The sequence below is a fragment of the Symphodus melops genome, assembly GCF_947650265.1.
Source record: "Symphodus melops genome assembly, chromosome: 17".
Lineage (NCBI taxonomy): Eukaryota > Metazoa > Chordata > Actinopteri > Labriformes > Labridae > Symphodus > Symphodus melops.
In genome coordinates this window covers 10005846-10028905 of record NC_136707.1, presented here as the reverse complement: position 1 = coordinate 10028905, position 23060 = coordinate 10005846, and the positions used below count along the sequence as shown (strand labels likewise).

The 23060-nt window shown below is 39.5% G+C and overlaps 1 protein-coding gene across 1 annotated transcript in view; it reads right to left on the bottom strand.

Moving 5' to 3' along the window:
- Positions 1-840: 840 nt before the first annotated feature.
- baiap3 (BAI1 associated protein 3) overlaps positions 841-23060 on the bottom strand; it is a 35614-nt gene continuing 13394 nt past the window's right edge. The window contains exons 3-34 of the mRNA XM_079366366.1: positions 21910-21997; positions 19171-19254; positions 18891-18998; positions 18315-18374; positions 16748-16814; positions 16137-16350; positions 15880-15924; positions 15391-15468; positions 13075-13180; positions 12862-12969; positions 12690-12782; positions 11424-11527; positions 11200-11317; positions 10943-11067; positions 9738-9828; positions 9138-9194; positions 8949-9043; positions 8792-8843; positions 8565-8716; positions 8267-8390; positions 6918-7058; positions 6691-6786; positions 6214-6429; positions 5760-5828; positions 5577-5656; positions 4739-4847; positions 4195-4266; positions 4023-4106; positions 3580-3700; positions 3376-3499; positions 2705-2910; positions 841-2520 (exon numbers count right to left, since the gene is read on the bottom strand). Of these exons, the coding sequence (XP_079222492.1) occupies positions 2417-2520; positions 2705-2910; positions 3376-3499; positions 3580-3700; positions 4023-4106; positions 4195-4266; positions 4739-4847; positions 5577-5656; positions 5760-5828; positions 6214-6429; positions 6691-6786; positions 6918-7058; positions 8267-8390; positions 8565-8716; positions 8792-8843; positions 8949-9043; positions 9138-9194; positions 9738-9828; positions 10943-11067; positions 11200-11317; positions 11424-11527; positions 12690-12782; positions 12862-12969; positions 13075-13180; positions 15391-15468; positions 15880-15924; positions 16137-16350; positions 16748-16814; positions 18315-18374; positions 18891-18998; positions 19171-19254; positions 21910-21997 (3391 nt within the window). The 3' untranslated portion in view covers positions 841-2416. The remainder of the gene's footprint in view (positions 2521-2704; positions 2911-3375; positions 3500-3579; positions 3701-4022; positions 4107-4194; positions 4267-4738; positions 4848-5576; positions 5657-5759; positions 5829-6213; positions 6430-6690; positions 6787-6917; positions 7059-8266; positions 8391-8564; positions 8717-8791; positions 8844-8948; positions 9044-9137; positions 9195-9737; positions 9829-10942; positions 11068-11199; positions 11318-11423; positions 11528-12689; positions 12783-12861; positions 12970-13074; positions 13181-15390; positions 15469-15879; positions 15925-16136; positions 16351-16747; positions 16815-18314; positions 18375-18890; positions 18999-19170; positions 19255-21909; positions 21998-23060) is intronic.

The following is a 23060-nucleotide window of genomic DNA, read 5'->3' as shown; positions in this document are numbered from 1 at the left end:
CAGACTCACATTTTGCCCAATAAAAGCCTGTGATGAGAAGGCATTGATGAATTGTCAGGATGAAAAAAACGTGTTTATTGGCTGTTTTCAGAACGTTGAGAATGCCACATGAGCTCATTAACTGCAATTAGCTGGGTTTCACCTATTAAATATGTTTGAAGCTCTACCAGCTGGACATGGTGCTACCCACTGTGCCACAAACTGTGTTAACTTTGGGGGCATCAGAGTGGCTTTTTTCCTGTCCAATTATCAGAAATTAAGGTCCCCTGGTGTTCCCCTTAAACCATGACAGTATGAACAGTTCTAAATAAAGCTCCTGTTGTCCTCCATGGAGGAGATGCAAGGTGCAGGAGTAAAACTGTATTTACATTTATTAAAAAAATGATGTATGTCACAATCTTATGACTTTATTTGTTGGACTGTGTTCTGGTTTAAATAAATTTCATAGGTTTTTTTGAGTAAAATAAATGAGTAATTAGTAATTTCAGCAAAAATAGGCAAAATAACTGTAAAAAATGACACGTTTTGTCATGGTTTGGTTTTGTTTCTGTGTTTCGTCTTGTTTTATTTTCATGTTTTCCTTAGTGTTCTGTGTGTTTTAATGTTTCATAGTCTTGTTTTCGTTAGTCTCTGTGTTTCCCTGTTGCCTGTAAGTTTATTTCCTGTTTTGTGTTTTAAGTCTAGTCTTTGTGTTTCCTGTTTTATTTTGTAGATCTGGTTTTGGTGGTGTCAGTGTTGGGTTTTACTTTGTACTTGTCCTCAAGTATTCTGGTCTTGTGTTCTGTGTTTCTTGTGTTTCCCTCCTGTTCTGATTACCCTGATTGTCCTCACCTGTCTCGTTAGTCTCACCTGTGTCCAATTACACCTGTCTATTTAGTCTCTGTTTTTACTCAGTCCCTTGTCGGTTCATTGTCTATGGTTGTTGTCTGTCCCAGTTGGAGTCTGTCCTGAGTGTCTATGTCTTTTATCTCCTGTAGTCAGTTTTTTGTTAGTCGCTTGTGCCTTTGCTGTTTTCGCTCCTTTGGATTACTTTGTTTGCACCTCATGGATTTGGGATGTTTTGGATTTAGTTTTGAGTAGTTTTTGTTTTTTCCTTTTGTTTAATAAACCTTTTTCTTTTACCTGCAATTGGGTCCTCCTCCCCTGTTTTCTGCCTGCCTACGTGACATGTTTAGAACCAAGGTTAATGTCAAGCATTATTTTAGCTAGCAGTTTACTACATGAATACACGCTAGCTATTACATTTCATTTTAGAGTATCACTCATTTTCAGTCGCCCAAATGAAAATACATAGCCGTATTAAAAAGAGCAAACGCAAACTATGGGTGCAGTCTGGTGACAAACTTAAAGGGCTGCTCAGGAGGACACCTTGTGTAACCAGTGCAGGTTGACACATATGGGTATGGTAAATTCAAGTAGTCCGATTTAGGGTTTTGAAAAAAAATGGTCACCCTAATTAAACGTGTTATTTAAAACCTCACCAGGTTTCTAACTGAACCTCATATTTGTTCAGCAAGTTTTCCTCTATTGCTCATGACAGAAAAATCTTTGTCTGTCAATTTACTGAGTTCTTACAAGTTTAAAGTAGCATGCTGCCGACACGCTGTCGCATCATTTTCTGCAAGAGACGTTGACTGGAGGCTGCAAAACAGCCCAAAGGAGCTAAATTGAAAGAATTTGTCTTCCAAACCCACGGTTCTTGGCCCCTTCAATGACCCATCAGGAGCTTTGTGAAGAGCAATCCGAAAAGTCAAATGAACCTGTGCCGTGGCGTGTTGCCTCAGGGGAACGTACAGCAGCTGCTGTCTGACCGACACTAAAACTGAAAGCCTCCCAATATTCCCCAAAGCAATGTCTTCTGTTTTTTTCCCCCCATGTCATATGATATTTTATTCCTAAATGTTATTTAGCTTCTGTGTGATGAGGAAAATTAATGTGGGATCAAGCTTTCAAATATCCTCACAGATCTTCATATCCGTTAGTAGTTTGATAAATCTTGATGACAGTGAACTCTGAGGTATAGATTTAGACTTTGACAAAAAACTATAGGATACAGCTATAAGCTACTTCCACAATATATTTTTGTACTGTTAAAACTATCATATCAAAGGTTATACAACAAATATAACATTTACCTAAATACAAAAAATATAGACTAGAACCATTTAGGATCAACTTTCCATTAAAATATAGTTTGACTGAGACAGCATAGGGTGGCACAGTGACAGGATGTTTATCTCCCAGTTAGGAAGCAGCATTAAGCTTCACTTATACTTCTTTTTCATTTTGGTATAATTACTGCTTAAACAATAACATTGGACAGAAAAGTCAAACATTGTAAACATTGTACCAGTTCAAAAGCACATGTCACAAGACGTGGTCAGCAAACATCATTACAGGCAGCGCTGACAGCGTTTTACTCCTCCTCCATTGACTTCTCAATCTCCTTCAGCCTGCGGACAAACTCCTGAGCCTCCCTGTCTCCGATGCGAGCATCCAACATCCTCATGATTGGCTTCTCTGGAGGGGAGAGCAAACAGATGAGAGCAGTTCCCGCACCTGACACAAATATCTCTAGATTGAATGGCTTTTCATGTTGTATTGGAGAAGTAATTGGAAACCCACACCTATACCCTGAGGTCTCCCAGGAAGCTGATATTATGTGTATGTGGAAGAAAGAAAAAACAAAAATCTGGACATATACCACTGGGTTTACTGCGAGAAAGGTGGAGGATCACGGGCTGGACGCTCTTCCCGGCTGCTGAGGCGTTCGGCCTCCCTGGCCAGCAGAAGTCGCTGAGAGGAGCCACGGCTTCACCGGCGAAGTCGTTGGTGGAAAGCCAGTCGTAGTCCATCACAGTGAAGGTCAAACAGGCGTACCTGTGTCTGTACTGCTCAGGACTCACATGGCTGCAAGACACAGAAAACAAACAGAAAATATATCCAATCAATCATTATTCATAAAGGATCAAATCTGTTATATTTTCTCACACTTTACACAAAGAGAAGGCCGAGAATGTCCAGCATTAATCTTCAATGACAAGGCACTAGGCAACAGCAGCATGGGAAAAAAAAAATCATTTTTAACAGACAGAAACCTTCAAACAGAACCACACATTTCTGGGATCATCTACTGTGACTTGATGTACTAAAAAACTGTGATCGAGAGAGGCAGTTTAAGAGCTTCCTAAAAAGCAAGTGACAGTTTATCAAAATATAGTAATCCCATGGTTTGAATTTAATGGAGATGGATGGAGACGGGTAAAGAGAAATAAAGACAAAAAGAAAACGAGACAAATACGAAGCAACCAAAATAACAATACGTGGTATAGACTGAGAGATAAATGAAGCAAAGGAGAGTGACGTTGGACTCACAAGTAAAAGAGCTCGTCAAACACTGGGTGAAGCGTCTTAAGTTTGACTTGGGTGCGTTGACTCTTGGCCAACGGGAAAAGGTGGTGTGGACAGAGCTCCACTATGACAAATGGGTCACTCAGACCTGAGGAAGACCAGATGATCTTTGATGAACATGTCAACTCTAAAACAGGACCAGCATGTTTGAATCTGACTGTGTTTTACCATTGGCATCCAGGGCAATTATATCTGCGGCGTGCAGAATCTCCACTGTCAGTCTCTGCTCTGGAGCATCATAGTAGCACTTCACACTGACCCGGCCGTAACGGGTGTGTTTGAGTGTTTTCTGTAATATTCAAAACCTTTTTTAAAAGTGACTAAAATTAACATCACTGTGTCATTGTACAGTCACACTAATTTTTATGAATATCACCCAAAAAAAAAAAAAAAATAATAATAATATGAATTATTCTTATCAGAAACATCTTCAGTGCTCACTTCCAAATTAAAAAAGGCTGCTTTGACTGACAGAAACTTGTTTTCCAAGCGCAACAGATTTTCAATCAGGGTAAAACACAAGAAGACAGAGCACCGTGCTTTCCAATCAATACACTTCTGTCTACTTTGGAGCGAAAATGAAATTGTCAGCCCGGGGAATCGAAACACACCTGTAGGGAAATCTTCTCCAGATAGTACTGTTCAATCAGCTCAAATGAGGAACATTTGTTCAACCTGAGCTCCTCATCCAGCGCCTACAGCGGGATGAATTAAGTTAGAAAGGGAAAGAAAACAAGTACACACAAACTTTAAAATGAGTGGTAAGAAGAAGTCCTGCTGCACCTTGTAGTCTCCAGTCTTCATATCTTCCAGTGCAAGATGCTCTCCTTTTGCGTGGAAAAACTGCAGCAGGGTCTAAAACATTGCAGAGAGTTATGTAATTATAATAAAAGTAACACACCAGCTTGGAGTTATAACACTGAATCCTCCAGTTTTGATAGAAGGAAGTCCCAGACTAATAAATAGACGTGTCTTTCACACAAACAGCATGAAACCTCTGGCAGCCAAACGCCTTATCTGTCTGCCAACCTCGGCCCACTTGTGCAGCATGCCACGACTTTTCATGCAGATCTGTCACACGCACTGCCAGCTGCTCATGCTGGCGTAAGAATATTGTGTACCTACAGCTAGCCATATTGTCATTCATGAAGGAGTCTGCGTTGCCTCTGAATTACTATCTGGCGACTTTATAAATATCTAATTTATGGTAATGATTGTAAAACAGCAAGCCGACAGCACTGATTAAAGGCTGACAGTAACAGCGGAGCTTACATCTTTACAGAGAACGCAGAGTTTGATTGTGTGATTGAATTGAGTAATCACTCACCTCCACTGTGTACTGGAAGCGGTTGTAGAATTCCACCTGAACACCCCTGTTTTCTGCAACCGCATCCAGGATCATCCGCATCAGAAGCTCCCACATGCTTTGGAGAACTCTACGAGAATGAGACACCCACGCGTTTGTGTTCACAAGCGCTTCCAATTACACTCCTGTGCCCTCACTTAGCCGTGTATGTTTTCATTGATAATAGCGTAATGAGGATGAGCTCAGGCATGAAACGTGTCAAAGTGGTCGCAGTTTTCTCCTCACACAGCAAACTAAACAAAACTGATTCAGTGAAAAGGCGACGCGTAGTTTGACTGGAAGGAAATGTCTGTTATGATATTCAAGTGTCACAGGTCTTCTTCAGGTTCACAGGCATTCATCGTTTCAAAATGAGTCGCGTTGTTTTGCTTTTTTTTAATTTGTGTGCATGACAAAGGAAACAGACTGGTAAAGAGCTCTATGGTTCATGTTTCAAGATGGCTCATTATTCAAGCCTTAAAGTTAGTGTCAAAAATATGAAGCCAGAAATGTAAATATGAGATTTTACACCTGGTTGGTCAGCAGGAGGTGTTGCATGTGAACCTGATTTTGAGTTGTTAAAACATGTTTTGTCACATACTCATTCTTGATTGGTTTACTAATTATGCACTGACGACTTCCCTTACACTCTTATCATTTCATGCACAGACCTCACCAGGCGGAAATAGACTTTTTTTATTGTCCAGATTGTGTCACAATAGTCACAAAGGCCAGTTTTAATTTTAATGTTCGTTGCAGCTGCCCTATAAATAGAAAACAAATAAAGTCATACCAACAGTGGTGAGTAATAAATAATTACCTAGTCAGATTCTCCTTAACAAGGTTTTCCTTGAGGATGCTCATCGTGTCTTGTAAGTATTTCATCAACGGGGACACAGCCTGGGAGAACATTACATTAAAACGGATCGCATAAGTAGCACAGCTGCAAACACAACTGACACAAGAATAAGTGTCATGCGGAAAAACAATTACTGGGCCTTACATCGTCGTTGTTGATGGAGTCTGGAGACAGGCTGATGTGCTGAATGTACCTCCGCAGCTCAGGCAGCATCTGCAGCAAAAATATTCACTTATACCTGTGCAATGTGAGTGCGTTAATTTATGTTATACATTCATTTATATTTAAGTGTAAAGTAAAGATTCATGCTAAGGCAAAGTATCATTGATATATTGTTTAAAGCCTGTAGCTTTAATATGTCAGTTACTTAATCTATGAATAATAATATTCAATTCAGTTATGTGAACACAGTGGTGCAATGTTACGTAAAATCATTGTTTGCAGAAAGCTCACCACACAAAGCTTCATCCATAACCTTCGGAGCATATCAATGGAGTTACAGTATAAGGTTGGCGGTAACACGTTGAATATATGTAACCATGACTCAACATTTTACTGTAAGTACAGTTAATTTGCAATAACGCTGCTTGTAGGGCACCTTCTCTGTGAGCAGTGCAATAAGATGTTTGGCCTCTCTCTGCAGGTCCAAGTCCATGTTAAACAGCTGCCCATTGAGTGCCTTGTAAACCTGCTCCTTCCCGTCCGGCCCGCAGGACTCCTCCATGGCCCGCTCCACACCTTGCCAGTCCAGATCACGAGGCAGGTGACACAGGAAAACCCGCACATGCTCTGTATTGTTCAGGGCGATGCACAGCTAGGGGGAACAGAAGAGGAGAAAACAGCGGGCAGAGGTCAAGAAACAAAGAAGGAATAGAGGCAAGGCTACAGAGGAGTGGAGGAACAGCGTGAATGTGTGATAATTGAAGACGACAAGAGATAACTGCTTCTTTTTTGGAGTGTAAACATATCTGATCTCCCGCTGAGCCCTTTGTGTTGCCAAGGAGAACACTTGCTGACATTTACTTCCCACGTCATGGCGCTCCCACCCCCGGTTCTGTCGTGCTACAGGCGTTACCTGCACTGTGAAGCTCTTGTGGTCTCGACCCAGCTGGTTCCTCTCAATCTTGCGAGTTATCATCTCAGAGTAGCACACCGCCTCACTGCAGAAATTCTGTGACACATACAGACAAGACCTCCGTTTTTCAAATCTGTTTTCACTTTTTTTTGGCTTTCACTCTAACCCTTCAAAAATGTATTTATGTGTGCAGGATGTGTGTGGTTAACACTGAAAATGGTACTCACATCCGTCAATCGGGTGATAAAGATGAAAGCCCCTGCAGAGTCGGGCCACCCTAGCTGGAGCCAGATCTCACGTACCTGGCTGAAGCATGCGGTCACTTCCACTGCTGAAGAGCTGTGCTTGGCCTGCTGCACAGGCTCCAGCTGCACACAAAACACACAATGTAGTTTTTGAAAAACCAAACAAGGAGCATTATTTTTATGTAAAATAAATAATTACATTTCCTATGAAGGTAGTAATACTTCATTTCAACCAAACATTAAGTATTTAAAAGGAGTGATTATCATTTATCATAGAGGGGTGGCAAGGGGTGGCATGGGTAATGTGACTGGCCATTGTGGGAGCCACCCCAAAATCCTCAACTGTGATTGGCTATTTTCACTGGCAGAAGCGGGACAAGTGTGAAAACCAATTATTAGGTATTTTTGTAAAGGCTGCTTGCAGTTTTCTACACATATCAATATAACATATTTTCTTTTTTTTACTTTAAATTGTAAATAGAAACTTTGCACGTTGACCAACGCATTGCAAGTTAGACTGTGCAGAACTGTGCAGGCACTTCTTTGGTTACTTTAGATTGTGACTTTGAACAGAAAACACATTTTTGTGTCATTAAAAAATGAAGCGTATGTTATGAAATAAATGATTAGGTTAGAAAGGATAAATTATTTATTTTCATTTTGTGCAAAACACACTTCAGGCCACCCCTGCAGAAGCCCAGTTGGGCCACCACAGTCAGAAAAGTCTATTACGCCCCTGACAGTTGGTATACGTTTGTTAAAACAAATAAACAAATTTAGATGCACACATAAAGACATGTGTATTGCTCAGTAATGTACTTGTCAGTTGCTTAACTCATATGAAACAATCTCCAAATGTTGCAGGAACAGCAAAGCTTTAAAATTAACATAGCATCAAATAGTACAATACATTTAAACACATTTTGCAGATGTGGATAAACTGGTAATGAGAAATTCACCTACACTATGTTCCTCTGTATAAAGCATTTATTTAAAAAGGAAATCCTGACTAATACACTGCATTTTAAACACCTTAATATCAATTAATTTAGAAGTGGTTATCCAGAAATTTTAATAACAAACAAAGAGACCAATGAAACACTTAAGACCTTGACTATAATAAACAACTTTGCTGATGACAACATCCTACTTTTGTACTACATAGAAGACTATTGGACATTTCCTTAGAACAATATTCAAACATTATCTTTCACCTGACTAAGCCCAGCTATTGTATACAGTAAATATACACTATATAATGTATATACTTAATTTTTTATTTTATAATTATTCATGTTATATAGATATTTCCATGCGCACAACCCTCTCACCTTGTCTGTTTCCACGGCTTTACGAATCCTGTCACATGATCTGTCATGAATGATCTGCAGCCACTTGTGAATCGAGGACTTGAACCAGTTATGAAATCCTGTCAGGGCCAACATTTTAGCATCCCTATTACAAAAGAACACAAGAGGTTTTAAAATTAATTGAAAATCTGACGAGAAGGGTTGAGGTCGCATCCCATTGACATTTTATCAAGGAGATACATCCCAAGCCTGGATGTTGTTGTTGTTGTTTTTTAAAGCTGCTAAGTTAATATTTGTTCAAGACAAACTAATAACCAACTTTAGAGGAAGAAACTCCCGAAAGCCTTTGAGGATTTGCAAAGACATGAAGAGCTCAAAAATGGTCTCTCCCATGGTCTGAGTCAGCCTGGAGGTCTCCTGTTCTAGAGTGCCACAAACGCGCTCCATCGCCACATTAACATCGTCCGCTACCTGTAGGACCAAAGAATGTGGTGAAATAATCCAGCAACAGCAACAAACAACTTCCCCCATCTTTTAATGACCTACCTGTTTCTCCAACTGCCTGTATGAAATGCTGAAAAAATCTACTTTCACGGCACTGTGAGGGATGAAAACAAAATGATGGAAGCGTATAAGAAAAACAATGCCATGCGAATCTACGGTTATTTCCTTCCTTGATGAGCTGTAGAGCACTGATAGTCACCAGAAGAGTTTGTTGTAGATGTTCCGAGCTCTCTGCACATCAGCAATGACATCATCAACCACCTGAACCAGCTTCTTCAGCTGATCCTCCAGCGTCTACAAATCAATACGCAGTGAACAACCATTTCATTTAGCCGGTGTCTGAGAGATAAGCATTTCTTCTGAGTATTTCAAATGAGTGCAAGCTTACCCCCTCCTCTGGTTTATATAGCGTGATTAAGCTCTCGTACCACTCTGCACTGCCTTTCTGTTGAAGGAATGAGAGAATCCAGGAGAATGATCCAGAGCTCTTCAGATTATTTGATCTTGTTTGTTTTTTGTCATAAAGGCTCGCAGTGCGCTATACGTTTTAACACTACGTTAAATCCCTCAATTATAAACCATCTCTTTCTGGTCTTTTATCTTTAATACCAAAAAAAAATATCAGCAACTATATGTTTCATCCAATACAGCATATATTGCATCTTGCTCATCATCCTTTAAAGGGATACTTCACCCATTTACATGAAGCTGTGTATCATTGTGATGCAAAAAGTATCATATTGCATCACATGAAGAAAACTTCCAGGCAAAGAAAAACATATTTTTCTCGTCTCAGGGCAAAATGAGGGTTGGATTCATGACCATTCATGTTTCTAATGATACAAAGCTTCATGCAAATGGGTGAAGTATCCCTTTAATATGCAGGACAGCACTCCTAGTGGTCAAAAACTCCAACGAGCCCTTTAAATACACTTACTATAAAAACAGTTTATTTTTCATCCATATTGATCATTTCTTTTGTTTCTACCTTGACAGCTGTGGTGATGTCCAAATGCAGCTCATTTCGAAGGGGACACACAGTCTTAAACGCCCGCATGTTCTGTATGTAGCCAATCCCCCTGGCATACGCAAACAGGAAAAATACAATTACAAAACTGTTGCTGATTTCCAAGTCACGTAAATGGCAGTTTCACGTTTCACTAACACCCAGTCTTATGAGAAAGATGCAAATAAGAAGAAAATATACATTGTCTGAAATTTTGTTATCACATGCAGCACCCTGCATGATCTCTGCAGGAGATGAGGGATGCAGCTTCAATTGCTAGGTGAGTTACTATGTGAGTGTGTGTCTCTGAGGTGTCGAAAAGATCTCATTTGAGGTGTTGATCACGAGGCAGAGCAGGACTTCTTACTGGGGAAGTTTCTAAAGAAAAATAGTCTACTTTTAATTGGTTTGACACAAAAATAGTTTCACGATTCAAGGATTGTTATGGGTGGTAGATTTTATTCCAGGATCCCTAATTTGTTGTAGTATTTGTCCTCTCCTCTCCTTTTTTTTTTCTTCTTTTTTTCAAGGGAATCCTGGTCTGTGGTGATTGTTTTTTGGCTCCCCAAAACTCTCTGACCAGAATACTGTACTCCCAATTACAACAACTTTAGAACAAGTTAACTTGGGCTTCATTTCAAGAAAGCTCGCTCTCGTATGTTTAGGACAAATGTTGGAATGTTTTTCTGGGTCAGATATGCACCTATACATCATTTTTATAAGGACTGTCATCACAGCTTAAATGATGTCTACCTTTTATTAAAAAAAAAAAAAGTCATCCAGTTCAGATATTACTTCCAGAATCTAATATTTGTTAACATATCAGGCTGTTTGGCAGGACTTGTTCAATCAGTGAAATGAAGGCATTATGTAGAGGATAAAACATGTTATCTAAGGTAAAACTAGGTCAATTTAGGCTTATGTCACCGACATGTTGACATAAATTACAGGTTTTTTAGATGTGTAAAAAATTTCATTTGCGACAATTAATGAGCTATTGGTGATAAGGTTTTTTATATTGTATTTATCTCTGTGTGAGTAAGGAATCCAACACAACCTGAGGGACTGTCTGCTTGAAGTGTGTGTGTGTATGTGTGGGTGTGTATATGTGTGTTGGGGTGAGATGTTGACAGTGTACCGAGTATGGGCGCCACAGGTGATGTGGTGTGATGGCAGTGTGACATTACCTCAGCATGAGCTCATAGCGTGTAATGGCAGCGGCGCTGGTGCAGGGGAAAACCTGCCGCATGTTCTTCATCAAACACAGGCAGTGCTCTGTGTACAGCCTGAAGCTGTCTGACAGCTGCCTCTCCTGGACACAAGAAAGGGCCCTCAGTTATCGCTTAAAGAACACCAGCTGACAGACATTTTTAGCTGTCAGTGAGGAGCTAAGCTAATGAGGTGACCGTTTAGAAAAGATGAAACTTTTCTACTGAGCACCTACCAGGTCTCCCCTCACAGCGACAGGGTCCCACTCTGCATCGATGGTCCTCAGGAGGCGCAGCAGCAGGGAGTAGCACACCCTCTGGGTCCGATGGTGGCTGCTGTAGCACTGCCAGCGACTGTAATTAAAGACCCCCCAAAAAAAGAAAAAAAAAAGGGGCTTTTACCTGGTTCTAAAGCTTTCAGGTTTGATTTGATCAATTTAATTCCTCCGTTCATGCTCACATAATGGCCTGCTGCAGAGGTGAGAGATCAGTTTGCACAGCATGGTGAGTCAGCACAGTCCACGCTGCGGGACAAACCTGCCCATTCCAGTTATAAGGCTCTCTCTGTAATATCACCAGGTAGGTGAACATGTCATTAAATCACAACGTAAATTATCAAGAAACTGTACACACCATTACTTAACAATTATGCTATATATTTTTACTAATTTGATCATGAACTGGTGTTCCTGTCTGGCTGTAGAAACATGAAATCTGACAAGCAACAACATGCACCTCACACATTAATTGCCTCTGCAATTACAAATGGTTTTTGATGTGCAGGAAATAACATGCTGTCCTGTTCTGTCTTATATTGTGCAAAACGCACGGCCAAACCGAGGTGTTCCGGGTGGTGAATTAAATAGTGCATTGTGGCTCTTGTGGCCATCAGGTGACACGGAAAACAAACCATTTGGGGTTGAGGGTTAAATTTATTAAGTGTTTTCTTGAGGGTTGTAACCATTAAGAGGCCAAATGTGGGGTAGTTTGGGTCTGTCGGATTTATATCATTTTGTTTTATTAATTTTGTGATTATATGGAGTAAACCTGTGCTTTAGGAAAGACCCCCCATTCAATTAATGTTGGTCCGCACGAAGGAGGGGCCAGGGGGTATAAAAGCAGAGCACTTCTGCTCTGCCAGTGTGGGAGTAGGAGTTGAAAGTGGAGGTTGATGCTGAAGCTGAAGTTGTCGTGTTGCTGTTTTTCTGTACAATCTTGTAAATACTTTGTTTTTCCTTTGGTTTGGTCACTGACCGGGATTTGGGCACAATTTTTACATGGTTGTATATATTTTTGTGTGGTGAATAAAAACCCACCAACGGAAGCTTTCCTGACTGAGCCATCATCTTTTCATTTTTAAAACACGAACCCGTGACACTGCTCCTTTCAGACTGTTGGAACTGATTTAACTGTTGTGATGCATTCTTTTCTACCGCACTTAGATACAACAAAATTGTTTGAATCATGCCACTGGAGGCCATTTTAAAAACGCGGCATTATGGCTGTTCATGCCCTATGTACGAAGGCTGTAGAACTCCAAGTAGTCTGCCCAGGTTAGAGTCTGACCTGTCAATCCTGTCAAATTTACTACTCTATCCACTGTCCGACCTAAATAAAGGCAAAAAGCCCAAGAATACATCTTTTGGAAAAAAAAAAAAAAAACTTCTGAAGTTATTTTACTCCCAAAAAAACTGTAAAGAAACATGAGGAAGAAGGAAGTGGTCACCTTAACATGAGTGTGTTCATATTCCACAATCTGACACAGCATTTTCTTGTGAATGGAGACATTGGAGTCTTTTTTAGACAAATCTGTGTCTCTCTGAAAGACAATAAAAAAACAAGCAGCTATAACTTTTTATCATTCACTGTATCATGAATAACTGTTTTACAGCACATACCTTGCAGGTGAAGAGCTTCAGTATCAGGTGACACTCCCCCTGAACCTTAGACGTACTTGATCGAGGCTCCAGCTTGAACCAGGTGTCATAGCCAACAACTGGCATCTCCTGCATGACGGAAAAAACTGACGGTTACTGACTTACTTCCAGGAAAATTCCTCAAACTGTATCGAGGAATCTCTCTGAGATGTGTGTTTGATTCATAATGCTCACGTTCATAGGGATGTTGATGCATCCAAGGAAGTCGTCTGCGTTCTCCTCAGAGCCGGATGATGCAGATCCATTGGAACGCACTGATTTTGCAATCTGCTTAAAATACCTGACAAGAAAACCCAGAGTGCGAGGGATAAATGAGCCTCACTTGTCACAGGCAGACTTCACGTTGTACTGTTCTGTGAGAGCTGTCATCTAAAAGTTTTCCTTCTGAAACACCTTCAGTCACTTTGATTTACAGTTACAGCAGCAGCAGAGTTTTTTCGAACCAACTTGTCCATTATTCACATTCTTCAGATTGCACCTTTTTTCTACTTTCTTGGTTATGACTGACGTCTCCAGGTTTTAATTGAACATGTCTTGAAGTTACTAGTCTCTACATGACCACAGCTGAACTCTTTGTGTGCACAGCTTTATTGGCATTGGGCTTCCCTGTATGTCAATCAAAAGTTATAAAAACCCAAATGATGCCCACGAAATGAACAGGCAGCTTGCTATCAGTGTTTTCAACAAATGTAAATAACAACTTTTGGCTTACATCCTTTAAAATAAAATTAAAAAAAATCCATCTATGCATGGATATTGTATCATATTACATGAATTGACTCATAAGCCAGTTTGTTCTGATGTAATGCTCAGAGTGGGAAGCTTCAAGCTGTTAAATGTGCATGTTTCATCACAGAAGTCTTCAATGTATGACAATCATTATCTCAGTCATGATTGTAAAAAAAAAAATAAAAAAAAAAAGCAATTGAAAACCCAGACAGCAAAGAAAATCTGGGAGGGATGGTCCATATTTCAAGGTAAAACAACATCATAGATAAACTGTTGGACAACAACCAAAATGAGCATTTTACTGGATTAGATTGTAAGAAAATTCATTGAAGTAAATCCCTTGCTATTAATTTAACCTTTCCCCTCTGTAGAGTACAAAACTACAAAATGGTTATATGAACTTCAAATCAATCAAAGTTAGGGATCCCGATACAACTTTTTCTTTAGTATTGGCTGATATCGACATGATATCAGCACAAATCATACATACTTCTATTACTTATTTTGTAGTGGGGAATGTTAGAAAAGGCAAGTGATGATCAAGTGATGTTACTCAAACAGACAACCGTAGTCAGCAAACTGACCCATTTATTATTAACCAATTAGTAACATGAATTTTAACCTTCAACATAATATCTTCAGTATTCTAAAATTGAATAAAAAACATTAAAAAAAATAGAAGACCCTGAAAAATAATAAAATAAAAATAATGTTTTTAATATCAGTATATGGTGGGAACAACTGAGGACTGAGAACTGAACTTAAAACTAGAGAGATACAGTCCGATAAAATCTGATATTCATTTTCTAGCTGATAGCGGACCGATATCAATATTGGTTCGGGACACCCCTAATTAAAGCTCACATATATATTAGAGGGATAACAGGTGGGACATGTTTTCTTTTAACACAACAAAAACATTAAAAGTGTTTCAGAGAGGTTTGAAACCTGTCAGATGCAGCAGTATAACTACATGTTACCCTAGTTTAAGTTGGTTATTCTTTTAATAATTTAAAAACACAAATTGTCACTGTCATAGAATACTGCTCTGTTAATGAAAAATCCACTTTGACACTGTTTTTGAACGTTTATTTGGGTAACCGGAGTGTCTATTGAGCCACAAAATGTGAAATAAATCCATCCAGTCCTTTGTTTGTGGTTTGCTTAAGTCTTACAACACAGAGAAAAATATTCTGTTTCAAATAGTTCTTAACTTGTGACATCACAAGTTGTCTACCAGGAAAACCAAGGAGGGCCTGTTGCATTTAAAGAGACACGCACACCAAAACGGAGCGTTCTGAGAGAGCTGGTTTATACAGGGTCACAAACCTCCTCTTGTGATTGATTCATGTTATATGTTGACCACAGCACAGCTCAGATGTTTCATTTAGACCACAGAGGACTGTTTTAAAAGGGGAAAAAGTGGTATATGTCCTCTTTAAATATCCTTTTGTTTGTCCGGCACACAGTATAAAGTTATCATATTGAATAGCTTCTATCAGCACCCTAACTACAATTGACTTCCCTGTAAGAGAAGAAACCTAACGTTTATCAAATGTAACAAACTGGAATACAGCAGTATATAGTAAATTTAGTCAGGGGACCACTGTGAAAATACTGTCTATTGTGCACCAAATTACATTCTGTGATTCATTTTCAGTGTAGTAATAAGATGAGAAATTATCATTATTACCAAAGATGTAGCCCAGACAGTACCATCTTTATACACAATACATTTATAGTTATTAAAGTTTCTTCTACCTTCCCATTCCTCGTAGTCCACTGACTTCATTGAGCTTTTTGCAGGCTTCAGCAACAGACACGTCATCGTCATGATCCCTGAAGGAAAGAAAAAGCGCCAATATCATTATCTGTACACGGCAATAATCAAAAGCATACTCTCAATGGTGTTTTTTTTTTTTTTATCACATCACCTTACACCCCATATAGTACCTAAGCAGTTTTTGTAAAATCTTGTGTTTAAAAAAACAATGTTTTTGTCCATTAAATCTAAAAGACTTTTTCTGATTGCTTGGCAATGAAGAAGTGAAATTTGACGATTTGTCATTATGATTTCAGAAATCAAGCCATTTCTTCTGACTAACTACAGTATAAAATGTAACTTAGCTCAGATATATTTTTTTGCATGAGTTGTGTGTGCTGTCTATGCCATGTGTTATTTTGTTTTCTGTGATACAATAGCTACATGTTCTCTTAAATTTAAAAAGAATTCATACACATGAATCTTACCATATATCGAGGTGTAAGAGGTCACTATGAACATCATCTATCTCACTGTAAAAATACACAAAACAGGTCATTCTTTTGTTGGTTTTTTTCTCTGTTAATACAAAACAACAAGTAATGGAAACGTCAATCTTTCAGCACTACACAGACGTGACAATGTGCCAACAGTTCAGCGTGAACGTGTGAAACAAATGATCCTGTGAATGTATCACATGTCACCATGTCGGCTCCTCAGATAAAGGTCAAACTGCTGTACTCACAAGACAAAGTGCTCGTCCCACACTGGGTTGAGAGTCTCTGGTTTGACCTCGGTCACCTGGATACACCTGGCAGGTAACACCTCCTTGGTGCTGGAACGTTTCTCCAGCTTCTCCTTTCTCTTCCTGAAGCTGAACTTTCTCTCCTTCTTGTCTTCCAGCTCACGCGGACTCTGGCCGACCAAGATTCCCAGCATGCAATAAGGGTCGCTGTACCCTGGCAAGCCACGGGGGGGGGGGGGGGGGGGGGGGGGGGGGGTGACAAGCAGAACAGGTTACGAACACATTCTGACAGAAAAGTCTTTGAGTTTCTGTCAAGGTAATAATTAGTGGTCATTATAGCTAACTTAAAGTTACATTACTGACCAATTGTGATTCAGCATGTATCAATCTTGGACAGATTTTATCAGGAATGTACAATATGGTGTATCATCGGAATCATAATACAAACTGAGATATTGTGTTTAAACTTTTATTCAAATGCAATCTGCTAAATGAAAGCAAGAAGTCCTGACTATTCACATGCGGAATAATTCTATGTATAGTTGTCACGCAGGCGTATGTCACAGTGCTACTCTGTATTTTAAGGTATTAAGGTGCTCGAAAAGTCCTACCATTTGCATCCTTGGCCATCAGATTCTTTGCTTTCATGACAGAAACTCTTAAGGAAAAAGTGGCTCGCTGTGAAAAACCAAAGAGTTAGAGTATGCTCAATCAGAAACTGTAAATGCAAAAGAAAAATCAAGGTCATACATTGAGACCATCACAATGAATTTCTTTAACCTGAAACATCTTTAACTCATGTTAAATCAACACAGGCATTTATTGATAAGTAAGACTGTGTAAAATCAATTCTTTCATGCTTTTTCAAGTATCTTTGTGAGTCACAGGGTAGAAAACTCAATGCTCAACAAGAGGCAAAACCACTTTGGATACTTTTAAATGGCAACATTTTTCCCCTGTGGTCACAACATGTCAGCGGCAGTCGACCATCAAGTTATTTGTAAAGATCTCTGGCAGTCAAGTCCAAGACACAAAACCATCTAAATTGGGCTTTTAAGATTTGGAAGTATTTCATCTCACAGCTCTCCAAGGGCAGCATAGCACTCCAGCTGCGGCTCTGCAGGTCAGGCTTTCTCCTTATTACTATTGCACCAATCTAACTTTGAGCTTGAGAAAATGTCAGTAAAAGCCCAACTCCACTACCTTTGACTGCACAGCTGAGCATCGAGTGATGCCTTTGATTCTGCACCTTTAGATAACTGACAAGTTCATTCTGCAAAGTGTCTTATACTCTTAACCCTTACATACTGCTTGGGTCAGATATGAAACGTTTTGACATTCAACAGCAGTAAGAACACAGAGATTGTTTAAGACTGTAATTGTATTACTTAACTCAAGGTGATTAAAAATACGGACAAATTAAATTTCATTGGGAATTTATATTGTTGTACAGATGCTACAGATTTCGTAGACTGAGGCTGTCCTCGTCCAACTTTGACAGATATCAAGTATCAAGAAAAACACACACAATTACACAATTCAAAGCTTGTCAAAAATGTCACCAAAAACGAGTGGTGTAAGACCTAAAGATGATACTCTTGCCTTCTGAAATGTCAAATAAGAATTAATAATCAATCTATTTATGTCAGATAGACCATGTAAACATTCTAAATTGATCTGTAGTCCGACGTTTAGTAAAGACTGGTGCACTTAGTGAAATCTGTTCTAGGTGTACACAATGAGAAAATGAACACATATGAACCAAAGCTAATGTAAATCAATATTAGTACCCGACCTTAACTGTCAACCATGTATCCAAAATCACTGTTATTAACCAAAGAGGTTGAAAATACAGAGAAAAAAAAACGGACGTGAAATGTTAGCATGTGCATTCAACTTAATTCAGGTCCTTTAACCTGCACAGCACACAATATGTCTATTCATTGCTCACACCGATTTGAAATGTATCACACACATACATACGCTTCTTTATATGTGCTGTAGTTCAACTTGTACAGGAACACATCTTCTCTCAGTGACGTGTTGTACAAGACACAAACATTTGTTTGACAAATTGCAATTTTTCCCATTCGGATTGTAAAAAAACGACTTGAAAGAAAGAAAACATATTTGAAAGATATTGTTATAAAAAAAACATTCGCATGGAAAATAGCTCACCTTGGATTCTTGAACCTTTTGGAGAATGATGTCCTGTTCCTCCTCGCCCATATCAAACACCTTAGAGAGCAATAAGACAAAAACAAGTCACCAAGAAAAGAAAAAGAATACTGAAAATAATAATACATAAATATTCAGTTTCTTCTTTTTGAAACATTTAAAGATAGATAAACTCCCTGAATGTATCACATCTATAATACCAGACAAAAAACACTGATTTAAAATTCCTTTAGAAAACATTTTGGTTGATTCAGAACCTTTCAGCGTTTGAACTCAGAAAACACAACTAACCAGTAAATACAATGGTATTAAAGAAACATGGCATCATCTGAACAGGTGTAATATCACAGATGAATATCGGCTCTCAGAGTGACTGAGCTTTGATGTTTAATTATGTTTGAGCCAAGAGCATCTGCTCGTGTTCCTACAGCCTCCTCACAACAAATAACACAACAAATATAACGACAATAACACCTTGTACAAGGCGGCAGCAGTATTACCATCTGTGATTTAATTAAGCTTAGATAGACTCTGTTTTTCATTGAAAGATAGCTACATAGACAGACAGACAGATACCTTCAGAAGGTAAGCAAATAGCTCTTCGTCACTTTTCACATGTTCTGGTTGAGGCACTCCCACCCGGTTGACCACAGTGTATACAGCTTCTTCATAAAGCAGGTCCAGCTACATGAAAACACACTCCACTTAATAACAAGCTTTGTGTTCAATTTCCTCCATGCTTTCTGCTCTGCTGCACATCAAAAGTGACAAATAAAAAAACAACAACAACAACAACAAAAAAATTTATGCTTAATGTTGTCCCTGCTGAAATTGGATGAAATCCGAGCTGACTCACCTCAGTCCTGCTTATTCTATCAGGAATAAAGGACTGGTCAGCGTGTTCCTGGGGCGGTGGCACAGTGCAGGCCCCTCTCTCGCACTGTGAGGGAACAGAAGTATTCAATCCAAAGAAAAAATGTCAGACTGAAGACTGATCAATAGTGTTAAAAAAAAGAAAGAAAAAAAAGAAGCAGAAACTCCATTTCAAGAAATGGAGGAAAATATGTAATACCACAAACTCTGCTACACCTACGCTGATATGTATCTTACATTATATATTAGATTGTTAATGCTGATGCAACAATTAGCAATTAGCGTTTTACTGGGATAACAGGTCCAGATGGTACTGGCTTTCATTCGTTATATACAGTCCAGTGTTTCCAAATATATATTCTAAAGTTTTTCTGCATAGAGAGAAGTATGTTGCATGAAAACTGATGCCAAGCACAGAAAATTATTCAAAGCCTTTGAAAGTACGACATGCCCATCCCAATACCTGGCCAGCCCACTCCCTTTTTTAACTATTGTGGAGGAGTCCAACCAATAATGAGGTGAGAAAAGAACAGTCATCTCCATCTTAATACATTTTCCCTGAATCCTGCTTTTTGATGAACAAAAGGGGATTAAAAGGAAACCAAGCGTTAGTGACTACATTTATTCAAAATTCCCTATTACCTCTATAACATTATACTCCCAGGATACAGGCCTGCTTGTGGTACGTATACAGTCTGAAAAGTTATATGGGAGATCGTGTCGTTGTTGTCAGGCTCCACTACTCTGGAATTATCTATAGATCCTGGGAGGCAAACACCAACTCTACCTTTAAGAGTAGGCTTTAAACTCTCCTTTTTAACAGAGCTTACAGTTAGGACCTGCTCAGACTTTAACCAGTGTCTGTTCTAAGCTGTATAGGCTTAGATTATCAGAGGGATTGATGTCTATGCCTCTCTCTCTTTGTATGTCTTTAATTTGAAATCTTCACGTCCTCTGATAAACATCTTCCCGTGATGTCTTGAGCTTCCTTGTCAGGTCCCTGTGGCTTGCTGCTGTAGATAGCATGCTACCATGGACCTGCCTGACACCAACAGCTGCAACTATTAATAACAGGCTTACTTTTAATACCACTGTTATGTTGTTAGTGGTAAACTTTAAGCGGCACGACTACAACAGCTATAATTGATATTATCAATCTTACCCGTTCTATCCTCTATCCTATAATTTTTAATGCTAATATACACCGATTGACTTCAACTGGTATATTGTGTTCTGTCTTATATCATGACGCTGTGGTTCCTGCTAATACCATACATATCTATAAGTCTCTATGAGCTGCTGTTTTTGTTGCTTTGGTGGTTTTTCTCTATCCATCTCTGTCGTTCTGTCTCTCCATCGAGCCCACCTTCCCAGCCCAAAGCAATCTCAGCAGATGGCTGTTCACCGTGAACAGAACCAAGCTCACATTTCTGCCTGTCTAAAGTAAGGAAGACAAGTAACTGAATTAAAGACAAACATATCTTTTACATATGGGAAATCAAATTTTTGTCAGAAAATCATTGCCACTTTTCCTCTACAAACGAGATTGGGTAATCAAAGAGGTCTGCCCTGAGCGAGAGCAAGATCTGCCCCCCTGTTGAGTCCAGGCACTGGTGGTGGAGGTGTTAACCTATGATGCTGTCTGATGAAGCCAATGGGATGAAGAAGCTGATCGAACAGTAAAGAATGTGGTTGATGGGAAGATGCTGATGACGTCACCTGAGGCTGATGGAATGAAAACGTTTATCTAACTGGACAATGGGGTTGACCAAAATGGCTGAAGATGTCGTCTGAGGCTGAGGGGGTGAAGAGGATGACCCAACTGTGAAGATATGGGTTAACCAGATGATGGCCCATGATGTGATCTTTGAGGCTGGTGGAAAAAAGGACAGTGATGAAACTGTGAAGACTTAGTGGTGAAGGGAAGTTGGACGGTTTCATTTAATAATGGCATGAATGAACTGGTGGAAGAGACATAGAGCCATATATAAAAAAAGACCGCAGAAATATAAATGGCTAACAATGAGGATAGGGGAGCAACGCTATTGCATGTTTTAAATAAATATAAATAAAGTAAGCTGGCCCATCTCTATGTTCCCTCAACACTATGTTTCCTGATTTCTATTAAACACCCACCCCAAATCAAAATTAAGCCCTATATTCACTCAGGCCTATATTCCCCCAGTATCAGGGTAGGCCCTTCTAAAATGCACATAACATGTTCTAAGGAGCATAGAGCTGAGGGAGCATCGACATGCTCCTACAAAAAAACAAGTATCCAACTTCTTTCAAGCCACTGAACAAAAGCGCACAAGACAATTTTAAAAAGAGAAAGAAGTCAACACGTACGTTTTCCATACATAATATTTTGTCATACTCATATATGTGGCTGATATAAATTTGCCTTTATTCTTCTTCTTTAAACCAGCTGTCTTACAGCAATTTGGACATGGGGAGATTAAATTGCTTCCATTAAAGATGTGAATATATCATGATTGCCTTGTTAGCCATAGCAGCAGGAGGAGCAGAACATCATCAACAGCAGCTTGTCACAGCTGAGCTTCCAGTCTGCTGAGCGCCCTACTCAACCCCGGACCTTCTGTCTACCAACGTCACAGTGGCCAAAAACGAGTGCTCGGTAACATCACTAAGGCCTATTGGCTCCATGAAGTTGCTTCAAGTGTGGAACAGATGGAAAGTTGGAAGGTGGGTTGGGGGTTACCTCAGCCTGGGCGGCCTGTAGCATGTTCTCCTGTTTGTGCAGAATGGCATTCACTCGCTCAAAGAACTCCACGCTCTCCTCAGAAACCCTGCCAAGGCGTGGAAACAGATTCAGACTTCATATCAAGAATAGAGGTGTAACTCAGCAAACATGTTGATTAGGATTCTTTAAAACAAGCTCTATGTGAAATGTAGGTTTTAATCTTAAATGGATTACTATTTCATCAGTCTGAGAGAACATTTTTGGCGAGTAAAAAACTAAGTTGTAGATAATTTAATTGACATAACATTATAATTTTACAAGGTCTAGATTAAGAAACATCTGAGACAGTGAACAATCAGAATCTGCAGGGAATATATGCTATAAGTGAAACAATGTTTGATTAGCCACAAATATCACAAGACAACAGCTACCATGAGTGATTCAGCTTCTTACCAGCTAAAATAATCGTTAGCTAGGGATTAGCAAAAACATGTTTTACTTTAGTATTGTTGCACAATACAATAAGAAAGTTGGAAATTCCTTGCTATATTTTTATTAGCTAGCTCTTCAACAGAGGAAATTAGCCTCAATACTAATGTGGAAAATACATTTACTTTTGACAAGATAACATTTATCATGATTCATCCTGTTTGCAAATAAGGATAATCGGCTCTCTTTTAATGTTGAATGTAGGGCTTCATCACCTGCAGTCAGGCCACTTATTGACAATCAAACACTTTTTAATCTTCTGCGCTAAGAAGGGGAGCAGGGGAAGACCAAAGTTCTCAGCAAAGCAACATGTCTGCACTCTGCATGAAGCATGTTGATCTACTTTGATGAGCTGGGCTGCATGCAAATATGCAAATGATGTTTTTGGTTTCCTTCAGGTGTGAGTAAATCCCCCGGTCTCCCGTAGGTCTCAGTTGTCATGGTGATATAGGCACATTCTAGGTGAGTAGTTGGCTGAACACCGTGGGAATCCCCACCACCCCTTAATTCCCCCCCTCCGCTCACCAATCTGTCAGTGGGCATCTTCCTCTTGGCCTGTATGGAAATCAGTGGAGCACGCACTAGCTCTGATGTGCGTTATACCGAAGCCTTTGGGTACAGTCATGCTGTCTGCATGTAACTCTTAAAAATCCACCACCCCACACCAACCAGCTTCCATC